Source organism: Chelonoidis abingdonii, chromosome 22, assembly GCF_003597395.2.
Source record: "Chelonoidis abingdonii isolate Lonesome George chromosome 22, CheloAbing_2.0, whole genome shotgun sequence".
Classification (NCBI taxonomy): Eukaryota; Metazoa; Chordata; order Testudines; family Testudinidae; genus Chelonoidis; species Chelonoidis abingdonii.
In genome coordinates, this window is record NC_133790.1 from 6,859,758 (window position 1) to 6,882,842 (window position 23,085).

Below are 23,085 nucleotides of genomic sequence, written 5' to 3' on the forward strand. Positions count from 1 at the left end.
CGCGACACGGGCCCCGCCGCCCCGGGGAGCCGCCCCGGCCGCATGAACACGTCGGCGGCCATGGCCTGAGCCTCCCGCTATTGCTGCGGCCGCGGACCCCTCCCGACTCCTGGCCGCCCCGCCCCCCGTCTGGGAACGCCCCTTAAAGGCGCAGGGGCAGGGGAGGGACAGCTGGTGGCGGGGCGGGAAGCTCTGGACCAGGACAGGCACCTGTCTGAGAGAGGCCAGGCAGATTCTCCAAGCGGGGGGCAGTCACCCCAACACCCCTTCCCGGGCTCCCTGGCAGTGCACCCCAGCCTTGACACCCCTGCCCCCACTTCCCCCATTCCCAAACTCCCTGCACCCCACCAACCACCCTTACACCCCACCTTCCCCAGCACTGCATCCCCCCGAACTTCAACCCCACCCCTGCAATGCATGCACCCCATAAATTCTTCCCCATGCTCCCCTAAACCTCCCCCCGCACTGGTAAAGCCTGCCGTTAATTCCTGCACTGTAATCCACCCCAACCAACCTTTTCCCCTGTAGGCCTTGGTGCCCCTCCCTGCTACCATGCAGCCACTACAATCCCCTAAACACTCATCCACAGATCTACACTATAATCCCTCTGCCATCTTTTCACCTCCCCTCCAATAACTAGACCAGAATCACCCCGCACCTCCAAACAACACTCACTGCACACACATGCAGGCAGTGCTCCTGCTCATTATATGATGATCACATTTGGGAACCACCATCAAGAATCAGGGTTCCATTGTCCTAGCTGCTGTACAGACAGACAAAAGAGAATACTTGGGGGCAGGAACTTGCAATCTACAGGTCAGACAGGATGATGCAGGGTAGTACCCTGCTCCCACTGAACACTCCAAAGAACCGGGAGGCTGAGGAAGCTCCTTCACTGGAGGTTTTTGAAAGAAGGCAGGATAGCCATCTGTCTTGGATGAATAGACATAACAAATCCTGCATCATGGCAAGGGGTTAGACTAAATGACCCTTGTGGTCCCTTCTAGCCCAATGGTTCTATGATGCTAAGGCCTGTACTGCCATCCCTCAAACAACTCACTGCAATTCCTCTGGCACATCCTCCAAATACACTACAATGGCCCCTGCCACACCAACTCCTCACATACCAACACTACAATCACCTCACTACACCCTGCATGGCTTTGTTGCAATACAGCACACAGTTTCAAACCAAAATGCAGCCTTTTTGCTTCCCCTCCATATGTACAGAGTGGGGCCAGGAGAACTTTCTCCACTGACCTTCCTCTCCCTAGCTACACAGGGCTGAAAGGCAGTTACATTATAGCTTAATAGCAAAGTGAAAACTGGGTTATTTACAATGAAGATGGGAGACAGATGCATCTCTTCCAAACACACAGAGCGAATCAAGAAGTTTCTGTCCCAGCTGTGACTAACACCCTGCTGCTTCAACAGCCCCTCGCCCTGCACTCCTATCCCATTAGCAATCACGCAGTGCCCAAGCTGCCTGCAGCCTTGAAATGTTCTAGCTCAGTGGTTCTCAAGCAGGGGTACACAGAGGGCACATAACTCATCTAGATATTTGCTTAGTTTTATAACAGGCTACATAGAATCATGGAACATCAGAGTTGGAAGAGATGTCAGGAGGTCATCTAGTCTAGTGGTTTTCAAACTTTTTTTCTGACGAGCCAGTAGAAGAAAATTGTTGATACTCGTGACCCAACAGAACTGGGGATTAGTGGTTTGCCGTGTGGGAGGGGGCTCTCGGCTGGGATGCAGGCTCTGGGGTGGGGCTGGGGATGAGGAGTTTGGGGTGCAAGAAGGGACTCTGGGTTTACCGGGGCTCAGGGCTGAGGCATAGGCTTACCTCTGGTGGCTCCCGGTCAGCGTCACAGCTGGGGTGCAGAGGCAGGCTTCCTGCCTGTCCTGGCACTGCAGATTGTGCTGAACCCCAGAAGTGCCAGCAACAGGTCTGGCTCCTAGGTGGAGGCACACAAGCAGCTCCACGTGGCTCTCGCCCACAGGCACCGCCTCCCCATCACCTACTGGCCAGAAACCAGTCAATGGGAGTGCAGAGCCAGTGCTTGGGGCAATGTGTGGAGCCCCGTGGCCCCCTAGCCAAGAAACCGGACCCACTGCTGGCTCCTTCCGGGGTTCAGCGTGGTGTCAGAACAGGTAGGCAATGCTGATGCGACTTCTAATATCCCACTTGGCGGTGCTGCCCAGAACCGCTAGAGGCCCTGGGTGCTGAGCAGGGCGACCCAGTGCCTTACATGCTGTGACCCAGTACTGGGTTGCAACCCAAACTGTGAAAATCACTGATCTAGTCCAACCCCCTGCTCAAAGCAGGACCAACCCTAGAAAGCAAAGTCAGTACAAACTAAAATTTCATAGATAATGACTCTATACTGCTCTACATACTATATACTGAAATGTAAGTACAATATTTATATTCCAATGATTTTATATGATATGCTAAAAATGAGAAAGTAAGCAACTTTTCAGTAACAGTGACACTTTTGTATTTTTAAGTCTGGTTTTTGTAAGCAAGTGATTAAGTGAGGTGAAACTGGGGGTATGCAAGATAAATCAGACACCTGAAAGCGTACCTCTGGGAAGGTTGAGAACCTCTGCTCTAGCCAGTCCTGTAGGGCTCTGGCTGCCTGTGATCACCCTTCCTCCTATAGCCCATTGCAAATGGAAGAGAACTGCTCTCTACTCCTCCTAGTGGACACCAATTAAAAAAAACAAATCAAGTTTAAACTCTGCCTTTTCTTTAGAGTCTGGACAGTATCATTGATTAGACTGAGGAATTATTTTATTTTATAGAACCGTTTACAGTGGGTGGAATAAGCTAGATAAAAAAGCGCAGATCAAAGTCCCAAAGTATATAGGGAACTGGGGATGATGAGTACCTCACATAAGGTGAATAGGCTCTGGCCCTTAAGGTGAAAACTGTCACAGGATGACTAAAACTGGTACCCATTAAATTTCTTGCTAGACTTTCCTGGGAGAAGTGGCAGATACCTCAGTGAGTGGGACAGTTAAAAGTAGACTGCACAAGACAAGAAAAATGTGCAAAAGGAGAAAGAAAAATCCAGCACTGGTCATGGGATGGTAGTCTACCTGAGACAATAGGTCTTTTCTAGGATTCTGCTGCCAATTATTTCTGGGCCCATGTTAAAAACACAAAATATAAGCAACCAAAGTGGGGGAAAGGCCCACTAGCCCCACACCACCAGTTAGCTGTCCAAAATGTAATCTTGTTTGGACATTGTCAGGCTAAAAATCACATGGGTTATTTCTTTTTACATATTTTTACCTGGACAGTTAATACCTTTCTCTATTAAAGGGTAATACTTTAACAGTCCAGGCTGAATAAAATAAACAAGTATAAATGGTGAACAGCAAATAGGACTTTAATTTAGACTGGTCAATTATACTTTGATTCTCATGTTCATACCTGTATTTACATATATCCATAGTCAACCATACAACACATACAGAATTATAGCACAGTCCTACTAACACTCATTCATGTAGGTCATCCACTACAATTCCCCCCTGCACACACATCTTATGCACCTTGTCTTAACTTCCCCTCTCCCAGTTTTAGTCTCTACAGGCAGACTATAAACTTCTGGCAGCACAGCTATCTCACTGAGCGGGTGTGAGAAGGTACAATTTGCAACCACCAGAACTGTGTCAACAAAAGTCCATAGTGTAAACAGTTATACTGGCAAAACTGCATTATTATTGGTATAGCTTATTTTGCTCAAAGGGACTTCTCTCTCTCACTTCACGCATCCTTTCACTCGACCCTTTATGACTGGAATAGTTTTCTTTCTTGTACAACAAGCATAAATTCTCTTCATGAAAATCCCCCTTTTACACACACCTTCTGTGAAGCCTGAGATAATGCACTAAAAATGTGAGCACTGTATTAAAATAAAACCCTCATCAGCACAATTTTGTAAGTGAAGTGCTATCAGGCCATTCAATGTATAAATATGCTTGATCTATATAGTCTAATTTAGAATGTAAGATCTTTGGGGCAGTGACCATGTTTTCAAAAAAGTGACCACTTTTTCAAAATTAAAGAACAGGGCATTTTTACAGCAACTTTTTAGGGTAATGAAATATACTTTTTAAAGTGTTTTTTTGTATGTGCTGACTTTACTATTGCCAGTTCCTGACTCAGGGACATAGGTATATTTCTAAGTACAGGACTTTTTCCAGTAAGTGTCTGAATAAATTTGTCATATCACAATGAACAATTGATATTAATATTCACTTCAAGAAAAAGCATATTTTTTCAACTTTTCCATTCACTCCAAAACGGTGTTTATCACACTGAACACTTGTTTTACTAGACTGAGTGTTCTAAGTAAACACAGACCAAATGATACTTGGTACAGCAGTACATCTTGAACATTTTGTAGTTCTAACAAAATTATTAATGAAATGAAAATTGGAACATTTCAAGTATCCTGAAAAAACTGGGAAATATGGGCACTTAGGGTAGAGGCCACATCTGTCTGTATACTGCAGAGCACACTGATGGGGAGCAAGAAATCATACAGTGGAACTTTACTAATCTGCAGCCATTTCACAGAAGTTGCACTAAAGGTTCCCCTACTTCTCACGAAAATTCAACAAAACATCACTACAGTGATTTACGTGCATTACAAGTTTTTTTGCTTCTTTTACAAAATATACTACAGCATATGACCCTGTGAACTATTAAAGCAATACTCAGCACTTTAAATAATCAGAGTACATTGTGGGATCCAGTAATCTTGCTCTTTTATTGGATTTGTTTACTCACTACTTGAATTCCATGAGACCACTCATTCATCTATGCAACTTAGCAAGGTCATACTGAAGCAGTATTATGACACCATTGTTCAGTAAGAAACAGGAATATTGCAATATTTGTTTTACGTATTATGGAATTAGACACCACTGAATGCACAATTTTAAAAAAATCTATTTAAAAACTGAAATTTATTTTAAATTAGAAGCAAACTGAACTTCTTAGATTTAAATTTCTTAAATCAAAAATTATTCACGCAATGTTCATGTTGTGATTTTTAAATTTTATTTTTGAAATGAAACCATTGTACATTGTACAAACCATAGCTACTGATGGAATAAATAAGTGAAAAACTATACTGCTGTACAACACACACAAAAATCATAAGATGGAAAACGATTAGATATTGGGAGAAAAAAAACAGAATTCTTTACATCTTCTAACAGACCCTTAGATATAAAGAACATTCCAAAACATGACAATGTTTATGTAAGAAGATAGCCACCCAAAACCAATATTTTATACCGCCTTGCTGATTTGTTGTTTTGTAAGTGCCAGCACTTTTTGGAATGTTTAATAACTACTTTCCCAAGCATAAAAATTCCAAGGAATAGTTCTGCTATAAAACGTTTGGCTGCGTAAATCGCTTATTTGGAAGGCCTTCTCATGGGTTCCACAACCTAAGCTAATTTACTTTTTTGCTTCTAGTTTCTTTTGTTTTTGTAACTGAAGCTCCAACATTCAGCACGTAGCAAGGAAGCACTTCTTGATATTTGCACTATTTCTAAAACATTAGCTGCATGAGAACTTTCAGTTACCTCGAAGTAAATTACAACTCCCCTTCTGCTTCATGTCTCAATGCTTTCAATACACTCTTTTACAGGTAGAGATGGGTGCAAGCCAAAACACTGAATCTATATGCGGTTCTAAACCTCAAGTAGATTTGGATCCTATGTTCTGGTCTGGTCACATCTGTACTTTCTGGCATTAAAATGTGTTTAATCACATCCACTGGCCTATTAATGTTATCAGGCACTTCAAAGAAAGACTAATAACAGTCTTATACATTATTTTGGATTTCTTCATACCAGGTAATGTCAAGGTCTCTCTTCTTAGAGAATGACACTAGCAGGTTTAAGGAACCCAAACCTATCTGCTTTTTCAATTGTCTGTTGTCACTAGAATCTGTGATTAAAAGAAGTTCTGAACGTATTTTGTATAAGCTGAAAATAAAAAGTTACTATTTTAGAAATAAAGTCACTAGCAATAGCTGGTTTGTTTTCCAAGCCACAGTACAATGGACATAGTTCTGAGCAGAAGCCGCAGGAGGAAAAGAAGGAATTTTATAATTAAACCTGTTGGTGTCAGTAATGCCAATAAACATTTCTATCTAATGAAAAATTTGAGGTATTTTAGTGCTATTTATATTTTTCTTCCCGAAGTACAGGAATCAGCTTTGAAATCAAAAAGCTTATCTACCCCTTCGGAAACCTGTAGAAAAATCAAAATTAAAAACATTTTGGGATGCATCTGAAGATGGTGATCAGTAAACATGACTACTTGTCAAAGGTGGCATCAGATTCATGTAGTTTTAGCATTCAAAATTAAAATGCTAGTGAATCGGTGTTTTTAAAAGTCTGATTTTTTTTAATTGGCCCATTTTATATATCAAATAGAATTTTTCTCACAAAATATCAATTAAATCTGAGTGTAATACACATACAAACTGATAGCCATTGACTAGTTTTCAACATTTTTAAGCATACACACAATTCGAGAGAAATTACTCTACCATTCCAATGTGTTTATTGTGCAAATATAACTTTTGGCTCCTCGGTTCCTTATTTTCAGAAAGTTAATGGACTTCATGATCTGACCAGAGAACCCAAAAACTTATTAGGGAGCACACTGGTTTCATGAATGATTTGCAACCAAATTTTATTTAGTTGAGATCCAAAAAAGTTTATTTCAACATAAAAGGAAAAGTTCCCAAACTGAGCATAGCAAGTCACTTTGGAGTTTAATCCAACAGACATTTTACGGAAGGTCAGCATTGGCTCCTCATTCCTCTCCTACTCCCAACTGTTCTTCATAATTAAGGTGGTAATTGCAAATGCAATGTAGTAGTCAACGCTCAAGCCATTTTCACCATTGGAGAATTCAGAAATAAGCAAGTTTACAAAGAGCTAATTATGAAAATGCATGGACAGGAAGATTTATCATTTTAAAAAATATTTACAGTTCTCAGATTACACACACTACACAATTTTTGGAGATGTGGGATCTGGTTTTAAATTACAAGACTCATCTCCCTCTGAGAGCGAATGAAGATTAAGGCCCAATCCAGCAACGTCTGAACAACACCTCATGTGAATATTCCTTAGTCACACAAGTAGTTACCACAGACATGACTCGGTTTTGAAGGGGCTTGGCACCTCCCTGGAAGTAATAAGCCCATTGCAATATCAGGCCCTTAAAGGCCCGATCCATGTAGATACTCTGCATCTCTAAATGCCATTGACCTGAAGGGAGTGACGTGCTCAGAGCCTCTCAAACAAGCCTAGCATAAGCACGCGTCAACATAATTGAAAAGAAAGGATAATTTCTACCAGTAATGTAGAGATTATGGAAATAAGACTTATTTACAAAGACTAACTGAAAGTTTAAAAAAATTCCAAATACAGTATAGCCTGGAATATATCAGTAAACATCTTATTAAAGAACAGTACAATGAAATCCAGTTCAGTGAAAACCTGATATCAGAATAAATCATTTGCTGCACATCAATCCCTTTGATCCTATCTTTATAGTGGAACTTTTTAATAAAACAATTACTGTACCCAGTACAGAGATCTGGACCTATTACTTAATCTACTTTACTTCTATTAAATTTATTCAGATCTGGAATATAAATGGTAAATAAATCATATTAACTTCCGATGAAGTTAAGAATAATTTAAAAGACCAGATTTACAGTTTGCGAATGCTGGGCATTCAGTAAAAGATCCTCCACTGTAGTTGCAGAAAAATAAAATGACGCTTGTCTCCTTGGACTCCAAGTGTGAAAATGGCTTCCAGATCAATTTTATCTCTATTTGTTAAGTTTTAAGCACCAGGGATTTAAAATTAAAAAAAACAAAAACAAACAAAAAAACCCAGAAAAACTTACTACATGGCATTATACAAACATAGGCCACTTTGCAAAGGAGACAGCTGCAAAACAACTTTAAAAATTAGCACTGTTTTCAGAACACAAGGCACAAAACGAAAGCAGACATCACGCCAGAACAATGAACTTCACATGAAAGCTAATACCTGACCTGTACCATCCTTAAATATCTTACATTGTTAAATAGAGAAATGGAAAACAAAACAAAACAAAACAAAAAACAGCAGCAACATAATTGTAATTTTGACTTTAGAAACAGTGCGTAGACCCCTCCTGAGTTGTTTACTCCAACCATTTCAGAGACAGTAACTTAAAAGTTCTCAATGTTTGTTTCACAGGAAAAAGTTTTCAGTGTCTGAGAAGTTAAACCTTTGCTAGGTTTTCTTGGATTTTTGCTTGGTAACTTGAAAAGTTAGGAGTTCTGTCCTCATCCAAGAGAAGATGCTTAAGTAAAGTTGTTCTATGATTAAGCCCACTGATGTACCTTACATAAAAACTGATCAGGAAAATCTATAGTCTAAATCTCTTCAACATTTTGTTGGGAAGCCTCTATTTTCATCTTTTTAGAAGGTGGCACTCCTTCAGAGTCCTTAACAGGAAAGAGAGAAAATTCATGTTATCATTGGATTGAATCTTAGGTGCTGTAGACATCAGAGTAAAATAAAAAAAGTGAGTAGTCTCATGTTACTTGGGGGAAACAAAATATCCTAGGATGTGAATGACATAACCAAATAAACACACTTCCTGAAATCATCTTTCTAAACATCCAGGTTGCTTGGTCTTGTTGTTACCTAGTCACATAGGGCAAAATCCTGATTCCAGGCATGAAGCTACTGTATACACTCCAAAGCAACAGCAGTAACGTGATCAGACTGACTTACCTCAGCTCCATACTCAGCCACAACAAAAACCAAAGACCCAGAAGTTACTCCTTCTAGTAGCAGCAGCAATTTCTGCAGGACAGAGTGTGTGAGGTTGGGAGTGGGCACATGTGCACTCAGACATAAAACCACCACCAAGACTCTGAGGACCAGTAGTGCAGATTTAGGTGTGATAATTCCCAAGTCACAGCTCCTCTCCCAGCCATGGCTCTGCACACATACACATACCTCAAACCAAAATCTGACCCACTGAGTTTATTAGCATTACAATTTTGCCAGCTCTATTAGTTGTTCTGCTTTATAAAGACAATATATTTATTTCCAAATGGAAATTAAAGGGATACATTTTGGGCACAGCCTACTGAATTGTAAGTAAATAAAAATATTCTTATTTGGATTGTAACATTTCCTTACATATCAGACTTGGGCTGGTGCAGAGGAGCCTGAAAGTGAAACTGATCGGTCTCCTTTCTGTTAAAGGTGAAAGAAATTGAAATAAAAGGCCAAATGAATGGTGAAAGCTCATCATATATTTAAAATTATTTGTTAATAGTCTAGGTGGGGAGGGATAGCTCAGTGGTTTGAGCATTGGCCTGCTAAACCCAGGTTGTGAGCTCAATCCTTGAGGGTGCCATTTAGGTATCTGGGGCAAAAATCTGTCTGGGGATTGGTCCTGCTTTGAGCAAGGGGTTGGACTAGATGACCTCCTGAGGTCCCTTCCAACCCTGATATTCTATGATTCAAAGTGATCTTAGTAATATAGCTAAGAAAATAAATGTAAGCATGATTGGTCTCTTGACAGTTTTTCTTCAACTTCTTTTTTTTAATATTGATATTTAATTTGGAAAAGACATTTGTAAAAGTAGCTTTTTTGTACTTAATTAAAATTACCTGAGAGTTTTTAGATGCCTCTGTAGTTATATCATTTTCTCCAGAGGACTGAATTTCTGCTTTCTCTGAACTATTCATGGAATTTTCCATTGAAGACTGTGAATTCTGTTCATCAGAAGTATCTGAAAGAGTAAAAACTTGTTTTAAACATGAAGAATAAACTTTCAATACAAGCTTTTACTCTCTAATGCTAATGTACATATAATACCTTTTATTCAAATATAACCAGTTATGATTGCATTCACACGATAACATCTGAATTATCAGTGGGGACTGAACCCATAATATTCAGCACCCAAACCCCAGGCTTCTGCCACTTTAGCTAAACTAAGGAATTCTTTTAGTAGTAAGGGCTGCAGTAGCTTGGACCAGCCACTAGAGGCAGTTATGACCCACACTTGTTTTACACAAAGATTTCAATGTACTTGGCACACATGAATAAAGTCTCAAAATAAGTAGATGAAATATATAAATAATATGGAAATTATTACAACCAGTAGTGAAATGCAGCTACCTGTGGGATGGAGGGTTGGAGATAAGTTATTTTTTTACTTCCTATCCAACAAACTTGGGTGGTCATGGCGGCTAGATAGGGAGAACTTAATTACCGAACTGGAATTTAACCCCCAGGACATTTAAAACCTATTCCTATAAAAAGTGGCACGCAATTATTCTAACACAGTATCTAGAAATCTAGCTTCATCAATAAGGTTATAAGTTTTTCAAGTCTAAGGATGTTTGTGGGAAATCTCCCCTAGATATTCAAGTTTGCAATGGTTCCTACCTGGTTCCAACTTTCATTGCTGCTCATTCTAATAAGCAGCTTTTGAATAGATTCCTTTCTTCCACTCTCTATACCAATCACTTCTATATTCTAATTCATATTTTTTAAATTCTCAAATCCCCCAAGAAAAAGAGGGTAAGATTTAAAAGTTCTTCACTAGTTACTGAATTTCTGAAATTTTGCACATAAAGTTACCGAAAGGCAAACCTTCTCCAGAAAATCTTTTATTGACTGTGGTCTGAAGAGTGATATTTCTCAAAATGACTCAGTCAGATGCAAGATGTTTGTTTCTGGGGTTTTGTGGGGAGGTTTCTCTAAATTGCCATAGAATTGTTTGTGTGGCTATAAGAAAACACAAAGTCTTCAGTACTTCCAGATTAAAAGCACTTCTGAGCAGAGGCTTTATTTCCTTTTGTACTACAGCACAATTTTCTGATACTGTTAAACTACAGTTCACTTCTCTCTACATTAGAAGACCTAACTGTGTTTTAACTTCGTGGGCATCTGCACACAAGCAGGCTATTGCGGTATACACAGGTCCTTGACATGATTGATTTTACAGAGCAGATGAGACCTACATTTGGCCCATCTCGAATTCATGCATGTGAAGACTCGCTATAGTCTAAGTGCCTGAACCTGGTGATCTTTAGGTGAAAGGATCCATGTCTTAATACTAGGGCCCTACCAAATTCACAGTCCATTTTGGTTAATTTCACAGTCATCAGATTTTAAAAATAATAAATTTCATGATTTCAGATATTTAAATCTGAAATTTCATAGTATTGTAACTGTAGGGGGTCCTGACCCAAAATGGGATTGGGAGGTCGCAGTATTGCCCCCTTTACTTCTGTGCTCCCGCTTGCGGCAGCGCTGCCTTGAGAGCTTGGCTCCCCATCAGCAGCCGCCGCTCCTCAACCACCCACTCTAAAGACAGCGCTGCTGCAAGCAGCAGCACAGAAGTAAGGATAGCATGGCATGGCCACTCTTAGTCCTGTGCTGCTGCCTTCAGAGCTGGAGCCTTGGCCAGCAACCGCCACTCTCCGGCTGCCCAGCTCTGAAGGCAGCAGCACCTGAGTAAGGGTGGAATAGTATGGTATTGCCACCCTTATTTCGACATTGCCACTGGTGGGGCACTGACTTCAGAGCTAGGCACCTGGCCAGCAGCCGCCGCTCTCTGGCCACTCAGCTCTGAAGGCAGCACAGAAGTAAGGGTGGTAATACCGCGACCCCCCTGCAACCCCTTTTTGGGTTAGGACCCACAGTTCGAGAAACGTTAGTCTCCCCTGTGAAATCTGGTCCTTTTGTAATTTTATCCTATACTATACAGATTTCACAGTCTGTGATGCATTTTTCACACCCGTGAATTTGGTAGGGCCCTACTTATTACCTGTCCTCAGAGTCATTCAGACTTGCCAATAATTAGTGTACACAGGAAAGCATTCTAAAATATTTGTTCATTATAAAAATGTTGATTTTAAGCACTTAGGGCCAATTCTTCCCCAATGACTTCAAAATAGTCACACAAGATGTACAGCGGGATTTGGGTCCTTAATTTGTTACCTGCTATTTAAATTCAGCTTGGCAATGTCACAATCAAAGCTACTGGATCAAACAGCATCATTCTCCAATGGATGATGAGTTATTTGGATTTAGAATCCCTAATTAAACACAGACTCCAACCAGCAAAAGGCCAGATTAGTATGTATTTTGCCCTAGCTTCTCCCTCTCATTTCACAGTAATAGCCCTGGAATCAACCCAAAGAAAAATTTTCCTTGACCCTAAATTTAATCATGGAAGCATGTACATTACGTAATCAGCTGAATTCACCCATGAACAAGTTAAAGGCAAGTTTACCATCTGGCAGTAAATCCATACAGTTCTCAGTGAGCAGTCAGTTGAGAATACTATTTTATAAAATTTGGCTTTCCTGTGTCTACTTTGGTAGTGATTTAGCTGCCAAATTGCCCTGCATCTAACAGTTACATTCTAGTCATTGAAGGTATTTGGCATAATATACATGGTTGTAATATTATGAGATAACTGATCTACATTTAAATTGGATATCGGATCTACTGAGTTAAGAACTGAATCAGTAGTAAGAGATTTACCAAGGAAAATTTAAATGCTTTGTTATGGCAGGAATTTTGCAACCAGATTATTAGAATGCTGTTAAGAGTATATTTTATCTATTATAATAAAGAGGAGAAAATGGTTTCTTTCAAAACATCACAACATAAGATTTTGCATAAATACACAACAAATGTTTCAGTTACTAAAATTTTACAGGGCACCAAAGAAATATAGCATTAACAAAGTAAGATTTAAAACAGTTTCACCAACATCGTGTTTGGCTGTTTTTCTGCACAGCAAATAAAATAAATTCTGTACTTTTTAGAAAACTGGCATACAAATTCAATTAGCTTTAAAAGAAATGTAGCAACGCGAATTAAAAAAAAGTAAAGTTAAAATAAAAATGTACACATAAAAGTTAAAAAATATCAGTATTTGTTAGTTCCATTTTTGTTTAGAGCCCAATCATGTTAGGTGAAGCACATCTTCAACTCCCACTAGCTGAGCACCTGACAGGATCAAGGCTTTGATAAATGTCTAAATGGTGACCTACAAAGGATTTTTTAAGATTGGGGTTTATGCTTATTTTTTGCTTCTTTGTATGGATTAAAGTGAAAAGGTTTATTTATTTTAAGGTTTCTCCCCTCCTCTGTTTGTTTTTTACCTTAAGAATATCTGAGATGTCAAGTCTGACCTTCCCTGCTTTCACTGGAGCATCAATGAGCAATATAAGGGAGTTATTGTGAGTTCTCAAGAAAGCCCAAGAATGCTGAATATTGAAGCAACTTCTTCCTTTAAAATGTTAATGTTCAGTTACTGACATTAGATAAATTTTACATAATAAAAGTTTTAAAGTCAATAAAAATCTCTTCCCCTCTCAGCAGATCAATTTTCACCTGTTTAGCTCTTATGATGTAACCATTTCACTAGTTCACAGTCCTCTAACCTAGGCAGGACCTGAATTTCTAAGGTATAAAACTAAGCAGAAAAATATTTTCCACTCTATTTTGGATCCATGAGACATCTAGATGCAATAAAGATTTCAGACCTGGACCAGCTACCACTGAAGTCAGTGGAACTCTCATGGAAGAAGTTAATTTTGTAATTTAGTTTAAACCTGTTCTTGCTCCCTGTGAAGTCAATAGGAATTTTAAATACATACATAAAATACTTACATACCGAGGACTTTGCTCTTATTTACACAGCAATGAAGTTTAGAAGACTTAAGCCAACTAGACACAATTATGGAGAAGGTAAATAGCTAATAACATGTGGACTGTGGCAACTCATCATTTTTTATTTGTGATTGTTTTATGAGGTGTATTTGTTGTTTTGGAAGAATGGATGGCTGTGTTTAGTATCACATGCCAGTCACTCTCTTCCACTTTTATTATTTGAGTTTCTTTCTTATCAAGAATGTTGAACTTAAGTATTCGTTAAAACTAGTGCTTCCTATTAGAAAAGCTGCAGGCACAAGATATATCTATATGTATTACCTTCTGAACCAGGCTGCTCCTTTGCATCTGCTTGAGTTTCATCAGACTTTACTTCAGTGCCATCTGCTTGTGTTGCTGAGTTCTGCTCAGGTGCTGGACTTGAGTTGCTACTGTTCTCCTGTTTTATTGGAGAAGCGTCAGCTATTGAACTCTGGTTGCTATTGTCATCTGGAAAAAAATTCTACCTTGATGAAAAGTGAATGACACAGAACATTTTGGCTCTTCTTGAAGTTATATATTTTTATGGCTCATTGCATAGTTAATATTGGATGTGATCCTGCATGACTTGCCATCCCAGTGACTTCAGTGGGAATTTTGGGTAAGAGAGGACTGCTTAGGTTCACAGGTAAGTAGGACTCTTTATACTTAAGTCCCCTCCACTCAACAGACATTCTCTGATGCCCTATTTTGTACACAGTGCTGCTTAACTATAGTGTATATTTCTTCAAATACGGTGACCGAGGGCTCTAAACAATAATAGCACAAAATTCTTGGATTTAGATACATCTCTTATTGGAAGCCAGAATTGTATATTTTATTCAGTTCTTCCATCAAGAGCATCAGTACCCAACGAGACTATTAATACTTACCCTGCAGACTTATATGCTCCTTCATGCCCCTCCCTCTACTCAAAATAACAGGTCAGTCTTCCAGAGCATCCTGAAGGTCTACAAACCTGGGCCACCTCAAGTCAAAGGGAGAAGCAAATCCTAATATCAGGAGCCTCTCACAGCAGGAATGCACTGCCTGCACCTAGTTCCTGGGGAAACCAGAGGCTACCTGCTTGAGTGCCTCATCTAATATTATCTGTGGAGGTATCATGCAACGAAAGCAGCACCCACAAACAACTTTATAGATACAAACCAACAGCTGAATTGCAACCAGAAACTGACAGCCAACCAGTACAGATCATGGAGCACAGCTGTAACATAATCCCCATAAATCAACCTGCTAATCAAGCACACAGTATCCTTCTGTAACAGGTAAAGTTTTCATGGGGCCTTCTGGTGTATTCCCATAGAGAACACTTATTTTTATTATTTGTTTTGATGTGGGGCCTAAAGGCCCAAACTGAGATCAGGTCCCAACTCAGACAGTTACCACACAAAATTGAGGACAGTCCCTGTCTCAACGAGCTTACAATCCAAATAGACAAGATGGAAAAAAGGCAAGGAAGAAGTATTATCCCCATTTTACAAATGGGGAAAGGAGAGACAAAGATTAAATGACTTGTCCAAGACAAAGTCACATTAGAAGTCTGTGTAGATGGGTGACAAAGGTGCAAATTGCTGAAGCTAAAATTCTGCATCTTCAAAAGGTCAAACCTTTCTACTCAAATTCAGATGGGGAAGTGGCTTTGGCCATTGCTGCCACCTAGACATCCATAAATTAAGGAATTTCAACATGGCTGAGCCGTACAGATGCCGTTTTGATAGAAACCACGGTAACACACAACAATACACCTTGCTTTTGTTAATCTGTCACCATTTAGTCTGGGAACTGAACATTTCATTTTCTGGTTTGGTTTATTTTATCAAGAAAAAGTCTTCCCAGTGGCAAATACTACAGGAGAGTAGTGTTTTTCTCTTGGTACTGAAAGAATAATTTTGCCCCAATTCTTAACTTGCACTGGTGTAAATCAGGAGTAACTCCATTAAAGTCAATAGTGTTAAACAAGTGTAAACCTGGCAAAAGTGAGCGAAGCAGACGATCTGAAAATAAAGATTCTCCATTCTTCATAACATTAGCCCAATGTGCTTATTTCATCATACCAATTATAACACAAAGGAACTTTCATTTTCCAGGAGGATTCTTAGCAAAAGTTCTCATGAATTTAAAAATCTTGCTGACGATTCAATTACCTGTCAAGAAAGTCTCCTGTGTTATTTTTGTCTGTCACAACTCAAAATTAGGAATTCTGTTTTATATGGTATTGTACACAACATTCAAGCTATCCAAGAAGAGCAACAAGAATGATTAAAGGTCTTGAGAACATGACCTATGAAGGAAGGCTGAAAGAATTGGGTTTATTTAGTTTGGAAAAGAGAAGACTGAGAGGGGACATGATAGCAGTTTTCAGGTATCTAAAAGGGTGTCATCAGGAGGAGGGAGAAAACTTGTTCACCTTAGCCTCTAATGATAGAACAAGAAGCAATGGGCTTAAACTGCAGCAAGGGAGATTTAGGTTGGACATTAGGAAAAAGTTCCTAACTGTCAGGGTAGTTAAACACTGGAATAAATTGCCTAGGGAGGTTGTGGAACCTCCATCTCTGGAGATATTTAAGACCAGGTTAGATAAATGTCTATCAGGGATGGTCTAGACAGTATTTGGTCCTGCCATGAGGGCAGGGGACTGGACTCGATGACCTCTCGAGGTCCCTTCCAGTCCTTGAGTCTATGAACAGCCCAGTCTCATAGCCACTTCCTTAATGCTTTGCATTTCTATAGCCGTCCATCCAAAACTCTCCAAAATGCCTTAAAATCCTAAATTAGGCATCACAGCACTCCTCCCGACAATTTATTACAATACTTATATAGTTCAGACAATCATAGCTGAAGTTGCAAAAGAGATTCCATTGTAGCTCTCTGGTTTCATATTCTGATGACTTCCTGAAATATCTACTTTGGGAATGAAGTTGTGTGTTTAGTCTCTCCTCAATTTTTTTTAAGCAAAATTCTTTCAGCTCCTTTGGAGTTTTGGGGAGGAAAAACAGGTGTGTATTTAAACGAGCATGTTTCTTCCCTACATAGGTTATTAAAAATTACTAACATTTCACACTATCTATTAAGACATACTTCAATGGACAGTCTCTGCTTTGCTAAATTTGAAAAAGCGGTTTCAAGACAAATTTTATCATATTTTAAATGCAAAACAGGGTATTTTATTAAGCAGTTACCTGTGCACTTCAAGGACAGACACACTGTGAAGACATATGCAGCTAGTCTGAGCTAGCAAATACATACAGAAGAACTCACTAGCTTTCCACTGCCAAAGCAAGCTGTGTCTGTAAGCTGCACAAGGCTACTACTTCACTGAGATAAGCGAAACAGCACCTTGGAAACTGGGTTTATTTTTGTTTTGTCCTTTTCACATTTTATTTCAGCATCTTAGCTCCCCTCACACCAGACACAGGGATTTTCTTTTACATGCAGCCTGAGTGAAAACTGCATTTACTACCATTGACATTAATGACTTACACCACACACTGATCTAGTGCCATGCACCACTTTTTCTTTATTCTCACTTGGCCAAATTCTGCCCTCATGTACACAACAGCAACTTCTGTTGATTCCAATAGGAATCTAGTCCATTGGTTACTTCCTTTATAACAGTGCACGGAGTAGCTTGGGCTGGCCATGTCCCACTCACCATGCATGTCCATCATCCCTGGAGAAGAGCTATTCTCTGGAGTGGTCACTTCAGAGCCACATTTTTCATCTTTGCTTTTTTTCTTATTTTTGTTTTTCTGAAAAACAAAAACACCCCCCAAAAATTAAAGTTACCAAATAGTTAGCCAGGAAACCAACATCCATGTGTTAGTGTAAAACTCTCTCTTTCAGCTCAGTACATTAGTCCTGTAAGCATATCATGCTTATAATTTTCATGTGGGAAATACGGCCAAGTCAAGAATTACCAAGAACACTGATGAGGCAGTCATCATAAGAATCTCTGAGAAACACTTACACAGTTTATTCTTTATGACCCACGGAAGGAAAAAAAAAGAGCAACCATTATCAGAAGTTCTGCTAATGTTTACTATTTATACACATTATTATTATTATTTGTATACTGCAGTGCTTAGGAGCCCCAGTCACAGATCAGGAGACCTTTGCTTTTCATCTTCAAAACCACTGCACAACATAACAGCACCCTTGTGAGGTAGCTCATTATCATCACCCAATTTTGCAGCTGGAAAAATTGAGGCAGAATGCTCCAGTGACTTATCCAAGGTAAAATGAAGGAGCTGCATAAGAATCAGGATGAGAACTGGGGAGTTGCTGGTTGCCAGCTCTGTGGACAGACCAAAATACCACACCTTTCTCTTTATAACAGAAATGTTACCACAGCTTACTGCAGTGCTTTAACCAATAGCACAGGCCCTAGCAGTTTTGCACCTTTCCCAAGTGCAGTCATACTACTCTGTAGCCGAAGCCCATCTATACGTTATGCTTGGGGGCAGCTCTCTTTAGAGAGAGGAGTAGAAATTTACTAAAGAGAAGTCTTTGAACACGTACTTTGTTCCCCCTGGATGTTCGCCAGAGCTCTGCTGGCCTTCAGAACACAATGAAAAACTCATTTTATTTTCAACCTACCATCCGTTTTGCCTAGGGCTAAGACTGTGGATGACTTTTCCCCCACAGCTGGTATATCGGGAGGCTTGAAGGTATATAATACACCAACAGGCCATTCCAATAGGTGTATAGTTTAATTTATTATGCACCATTAAGGTGTTTTTGGGTGCATTAAAATAAAGTATTTTTATTGCTGTTTTTCCCCATTCCCCAGAGCGACAAAGGCAACTGGAAAAGGAAAGACAAGATCAAGAGAATTCTTGCCAAAAGTGGAGGCAACGTCATTAGAGTAAGGGCTGGGATTTGGGAATTCTTTACATGATTTTTGACTGTGCCATTCTGGAGCCTTGGGTAAATCAATTCCCTGCTTTGTACCTCAGTATCCTATTCTGGAAAATAGGGATAACAGTGATCTACCTCACAGTGAAGTGACAAACATTACTGGTAAAGCACCTTGAGATCGCTAGATGAAAGACTGGCAGGCTGCAAGTGCCAAGTATTTTAAAGAGTATGAAGTGGTTCTGGAGAGAGAATGGAGTAGGGGTAATTATCTTCTGGGAGGGCTGCATTTTGAAGCAACAGTCTGCTCCAGGTTACCATCTAGTCACCTAGGACACAGCATCTTCACTTTTCGCATGCATTTTTGAATGTGTGCATGATGATAATGGTGGCGGACTGAGAATTTTCACATGGAAAGGATGGCTGTTTGCCTGCCTCCCTCTCTCCCACTGACCCAGGCTGCTGAAGCTTCTCCCTTCTCCATATACAATGTAGTTTCTGCATTAAATCTAAAAGGTGGAGCAGGAGGTATTATGAGAGTAAGAGAAATCCCAGCAGCAGCAAGACAGTCCTGCATGCACACACCCCTGCTCCATGTCCTGTGTAATAGCAGGAGCAACAAGAGTTAAAGCAACAAAAGAGATGTTTGCATCCACATGAATCCATGTCGAGAAAGGGATACAGCATTTTCAATTAGGAGATGATGTAATTGGTCTCCTAGGAGAAAGTGCCAGCTGCGCTGCTCTTGGAATACCCAGTTCCTGCTGAAAGAGAGGAGAATGAAAAGCCAGACTCCAGGGAGGGAGAAGCTCAGTAACCAACCCATTATGATCAGGCAACACTCTCCAGTGAGGGACAGAAACAAGAAGACAATCAAGTATGGTCTAAAGCTGCAGAAGAATTTCAACAAGACAGATACTGGGGCACTTTTCTCCATCCTTGGAACAAGGTTTTTTTCCCCCTATTAAAATATACATCATAAATACAAACAAACACTTACATATACATATTTTGGAAAGTTATTGACAAATCTAACAGCTCTGGATCAAGGAGGCCACACTTCCCAGAAGGACTATGTTTCTTTTCAGAGGGAGCAAAAGGGTAGCAGTTGAGTGAACAGCTCCTAAACTATCCCACCAAAACAGCTCAGGTGGACCTACGAGCATCATGTGCATTGATGGGGAGGAGATACTAACCATGCCCCCTAAAATGGCATACAACTTCCTCTGGGGCCATGGAGCATTGCAGGGCACACTAGTAAGACCCCATCCTACCATTCTAATGAGCACTAGGAGGGTATCTTAATCTGCTTCTGTGCATGTAGGCCAACAGCAGATGGAGAATAATCCTTGTGCCCAAATTAAAAAACCAGATTTTGCCCTCCCTCCTTTAGGTTCTCTCAAAATGTATAGCTCTTTTCTGTTCAGGGATCTCATGTGCCACAAGGCAGAGACCCTTTCATCTTAAACAAGACTGCAACAGCATGTGAAGGTTAGAATGACCTAGTTTCAAAGGGCCTCTGTCAATTAGTTTTAGACTCAAAAATCAAGGATTATTTGCCCAATATGCCAAATTATGGTCCAAATATTCTAACTGGTTACATGTGAAAGGACTCTCAGACAAATACAGAGCCTCACTGACTGTAATGAGGATCCGCCTATGCAGAGATGATATGCTCACACAGAATATGTCTATGAACTCAGTACTAATGTACTATGAAGGACATTTTAAAAAAAAATGTCAGAAGTATTCTGCTGGATGCAGGCTTAGATGCAGGAAAGTTTGCCTGGAAAAACCCTAAAAATTGTAACCCCCACAACTCAAATATATTTAACAAAGCATATATTATAACAGCAATCATTTTCTCTGTATAACAAGTAATCCAATTAGTGCCAACACTTATCAACGAGATAAAAAGTTTTTATGCAGAACACTTCTGTGAAAAAATAGGCATCCTAACTGACAAGAGCTTATTTCACACACAAGCTGCTCAGCTTTGAATAAACTTTTAAATACAAGAGACTGTCTGCAAATCTTTGCAGCATGTCAGCTAGTGAAGTCTTTAGCACAACTTTTTTATTGCGATTACATTTACATAGACATTGAAGTCAGGCATGTTAATTTAAATCTCTCAACCATTCAACAGCTGAGGGAAGGTGTTGTGCAAGTCCATGAGGGAATCATGTAGCTCCAACAATGGATGCAGCCTCCAAATATATCAACTACCTCTTCTAATTGGCCACAGTAGCAAAGCGGAAAGTCACAAAGGCCTCGCTTATAGACATGTGCGGCACACTTGATCCCTCTACATCTGAAGCAATTAAGCTTTGCCGCAGACGGCTTGTAAGGTCAAAATCAGGGGGCTGGACTGTTGGATAGGCATTGGCTATGTTTGCAGCTTCTTCTTGCAATCTAGTGGTGACAGAGGTTCTTTAAAACAGTGATTCTCAAAGCCGGTCTGCCGCTTGTTCAGGGAAAGCCACTGGCGGCCCGGGCCAGTTTGTTTACCGGCCGCGTCTGCAGGTTCGGCTGATCGCGGCTACCACTGGCCGTGGTTTGCTGCTCCAGGCCAATGGGGGCTGCAGAAAGCAGCGCAGACCAAGGGATGTGCTGGCCGCCCTTCCCGCAGCTCCCATTGGCCTGGAGTGGCAAACCGTGCCAGTGCGAGCTGCGATCGGCCGAACCTGCGGATACGGTAGGTAAACAAACTCACCTGACCCACCAAAGGCTTTCCCTGAACAAGTGGCAGACCAGCTTTGAGAACCACTGCTTTAAAGCTGCGGCCTAATTAGCACAGAGCTGCGGCCCAGCTGTGTGCTAAAGGCCACCAGACCACAGGGTCCAGGTTCCCAGCTACCTGGCCACCCAGCACGACAAGGGCCGGCCTCATGTTGTGGGGGTCTGGGGCTGCCAGCCAGCCCTGCAAAGGGTCCAGAATCCAGGGGCTGCCATCTGGGGTCGGCGTCTGGGCTGCCAGCTGCCACGTGGGGTCAGGGTCCGGGCTGCCACCCGGCTGCCCTGCCACACAGCTGGGTCCAAGGTCAGGGCTGCTGCCCGGCCCTGTACAGCAAGGTCTGAGATCCCTTCTGCCCCGTGGCCATCCAGCCCCCGTCCAAGGCTCCACTCTGTGGAGGGTCTCTGGATGGGAGGCACTGGGCATAGTGTTCTGGGGATGGCAGACTGTGGTTCTGAACCTGTGGCCCACAATAATAAATAGGTTGAGAACCAATGCTTTAAAGGAACTGTCCAAACAGGGTGTCTTGAACTGAAAACGGCAGATTGGTGGATTGGAGACTTCTTTAAACAGGGTAGATGTGGCATGTCTTGCACCTTAAAGAGCAGATTCTGCAAGACGACTGAAGTCATGTAAAGAAGCAGGTTCAGTTTAATATAACCTCAATCAGAAGACAGAGCGAGCCCTGGAAATTGGCTTTTGAGTAGTGTGAATCCAGGCTTCAGTCTTTTTTAAGAGCCACCATTTTGGACATTTTACTAGATCAGTAGTTTTCAACCTTTTTTCATTTGCAAAATTTCAAATTGAGGTGCAGACCCTTTTGAAAATCTTAGGCAGTGCGCGGACTCTTGGGGATCCACAGTCCACGCTGAAAACGACGATGGTAACAACCACCTTTCGCGGACCCCTTAGACATAGTCTGTGGTCCCCCAGGGGTCTCTGCAGACCACAGGTTTAATACCACTAAACTATTAGTTTCACCAACCTGTGACTTATTTCACACTTCTGCTATAGATTTAAAACAGTGGCAACATGGTCCAGTGGACTGGTTACCAGACTGGAATTCAGAAGATCCAAGTTATATTTCCCTGCTCTGTCACTGACATAGCGTGAGACCTTGGGTAAAGCACAATTTCTCTCTGCACAAATTTATCCACCTGTAAAATGGGAGTAATAATGCATACTTACCTTTGTAAAGAACTTTGAGATCTACGGATGAAAAGATAAGTGCTATTAATTTTTATTTTCATTATAAATGCTGTTTTATGCCATGTGTCTATCATAGCAAAAAAACAGTGTGAATTCACAGTGCACTGCACAGTAAGAACATCAATATGCTGCATGTGCAATGCTTACCTATCAGGAGAAAATAGTCATTACAACAGCAGAGAACATTCTATAATGCTTGGCTTGAGTGTCTTAACCAATACAATAATACCTCACATTTCCATAGCACTTTTATACCAAAGAATTCTAAAACACTTTATAAACTACACACACTCACAATGTCTTTATAAGACACTGAAATAAAGGTGTCTCTATTGTGAGATATGGCAACTGTTTAACGATGCACAGAAAGAATACAGTATACATACTGTGCACAGTTAGCTGTACAAGTTACTTTCCTCTGATGGTTGTATGGATCTTTCAAAAAGAAAAAGGTGAGAAAATCTTTTTTTTTTTGCAATT

The 23,085-nt window shown here is 40.6% G+C and overlaps 2 protein-coding genes across 7 annotated transcripts in view; one reads left to right on the forward strand and one right to left on the reverse strand.

Moving 5' to 3' along the window:
- DIABLO (diablo IAP-binding mitochondrial protein) overlaps nucleotides 1-23,085 on the forward strand; it is a 236,982-nt gene that overhangs the window by 133,004 nt on the left and 80,893 nt on the right. The window lies entirely within an intron of this gene.
- Nucleotides 5,061-23,085, reverse strand: part of BCL7A (BAF chromatin remodeling complex subunit BCL7A) — a 33,441-nt gene continuing 15,416 nt past the window's right edge. For 3 of the 6 annotated variants that reach the window (XM_075060116.1, XM_075060117.1, XM_075060118.1), the window contains 6 exons: nucleotides 22,585-22,605; nucleotides 17,461-17,557; nucleotides 14,091-14,258; nucleotides 9,740-9,861; nucleotides 8,849-8,920; nucleotides 5,061-8,556 (listed from right to left, as the gene is read on the reverse strand). In XM_075060116.1, the coding sequence (XP_074916217.1) occupies nucleotides 8,485-8,556; nucleotides 8,849-8,920; nucleotides 9,740-9,861; nucleotides 14,091-14,258; nucleotides 17,461-17,557; nucleotides 22,585-22,605 (552 nt within the window). In that variant the 3' untranslated portion in view covers nucleotides 5,061-8,484. The remainder of the gene's footprint in view (nucleotides 8,557-8,848; nucleotides 8,921-9,739; nucleotides 9,862-14,090; nucleotides 14,259-17,460; nucleotides 17,558-22,584; nucleotides 22,606-23,085) is intronic. The other 3 variants (XM_075060119.1, XM_032800564.2, XM_032800566.2) reach the window with 3 other exon arrangements.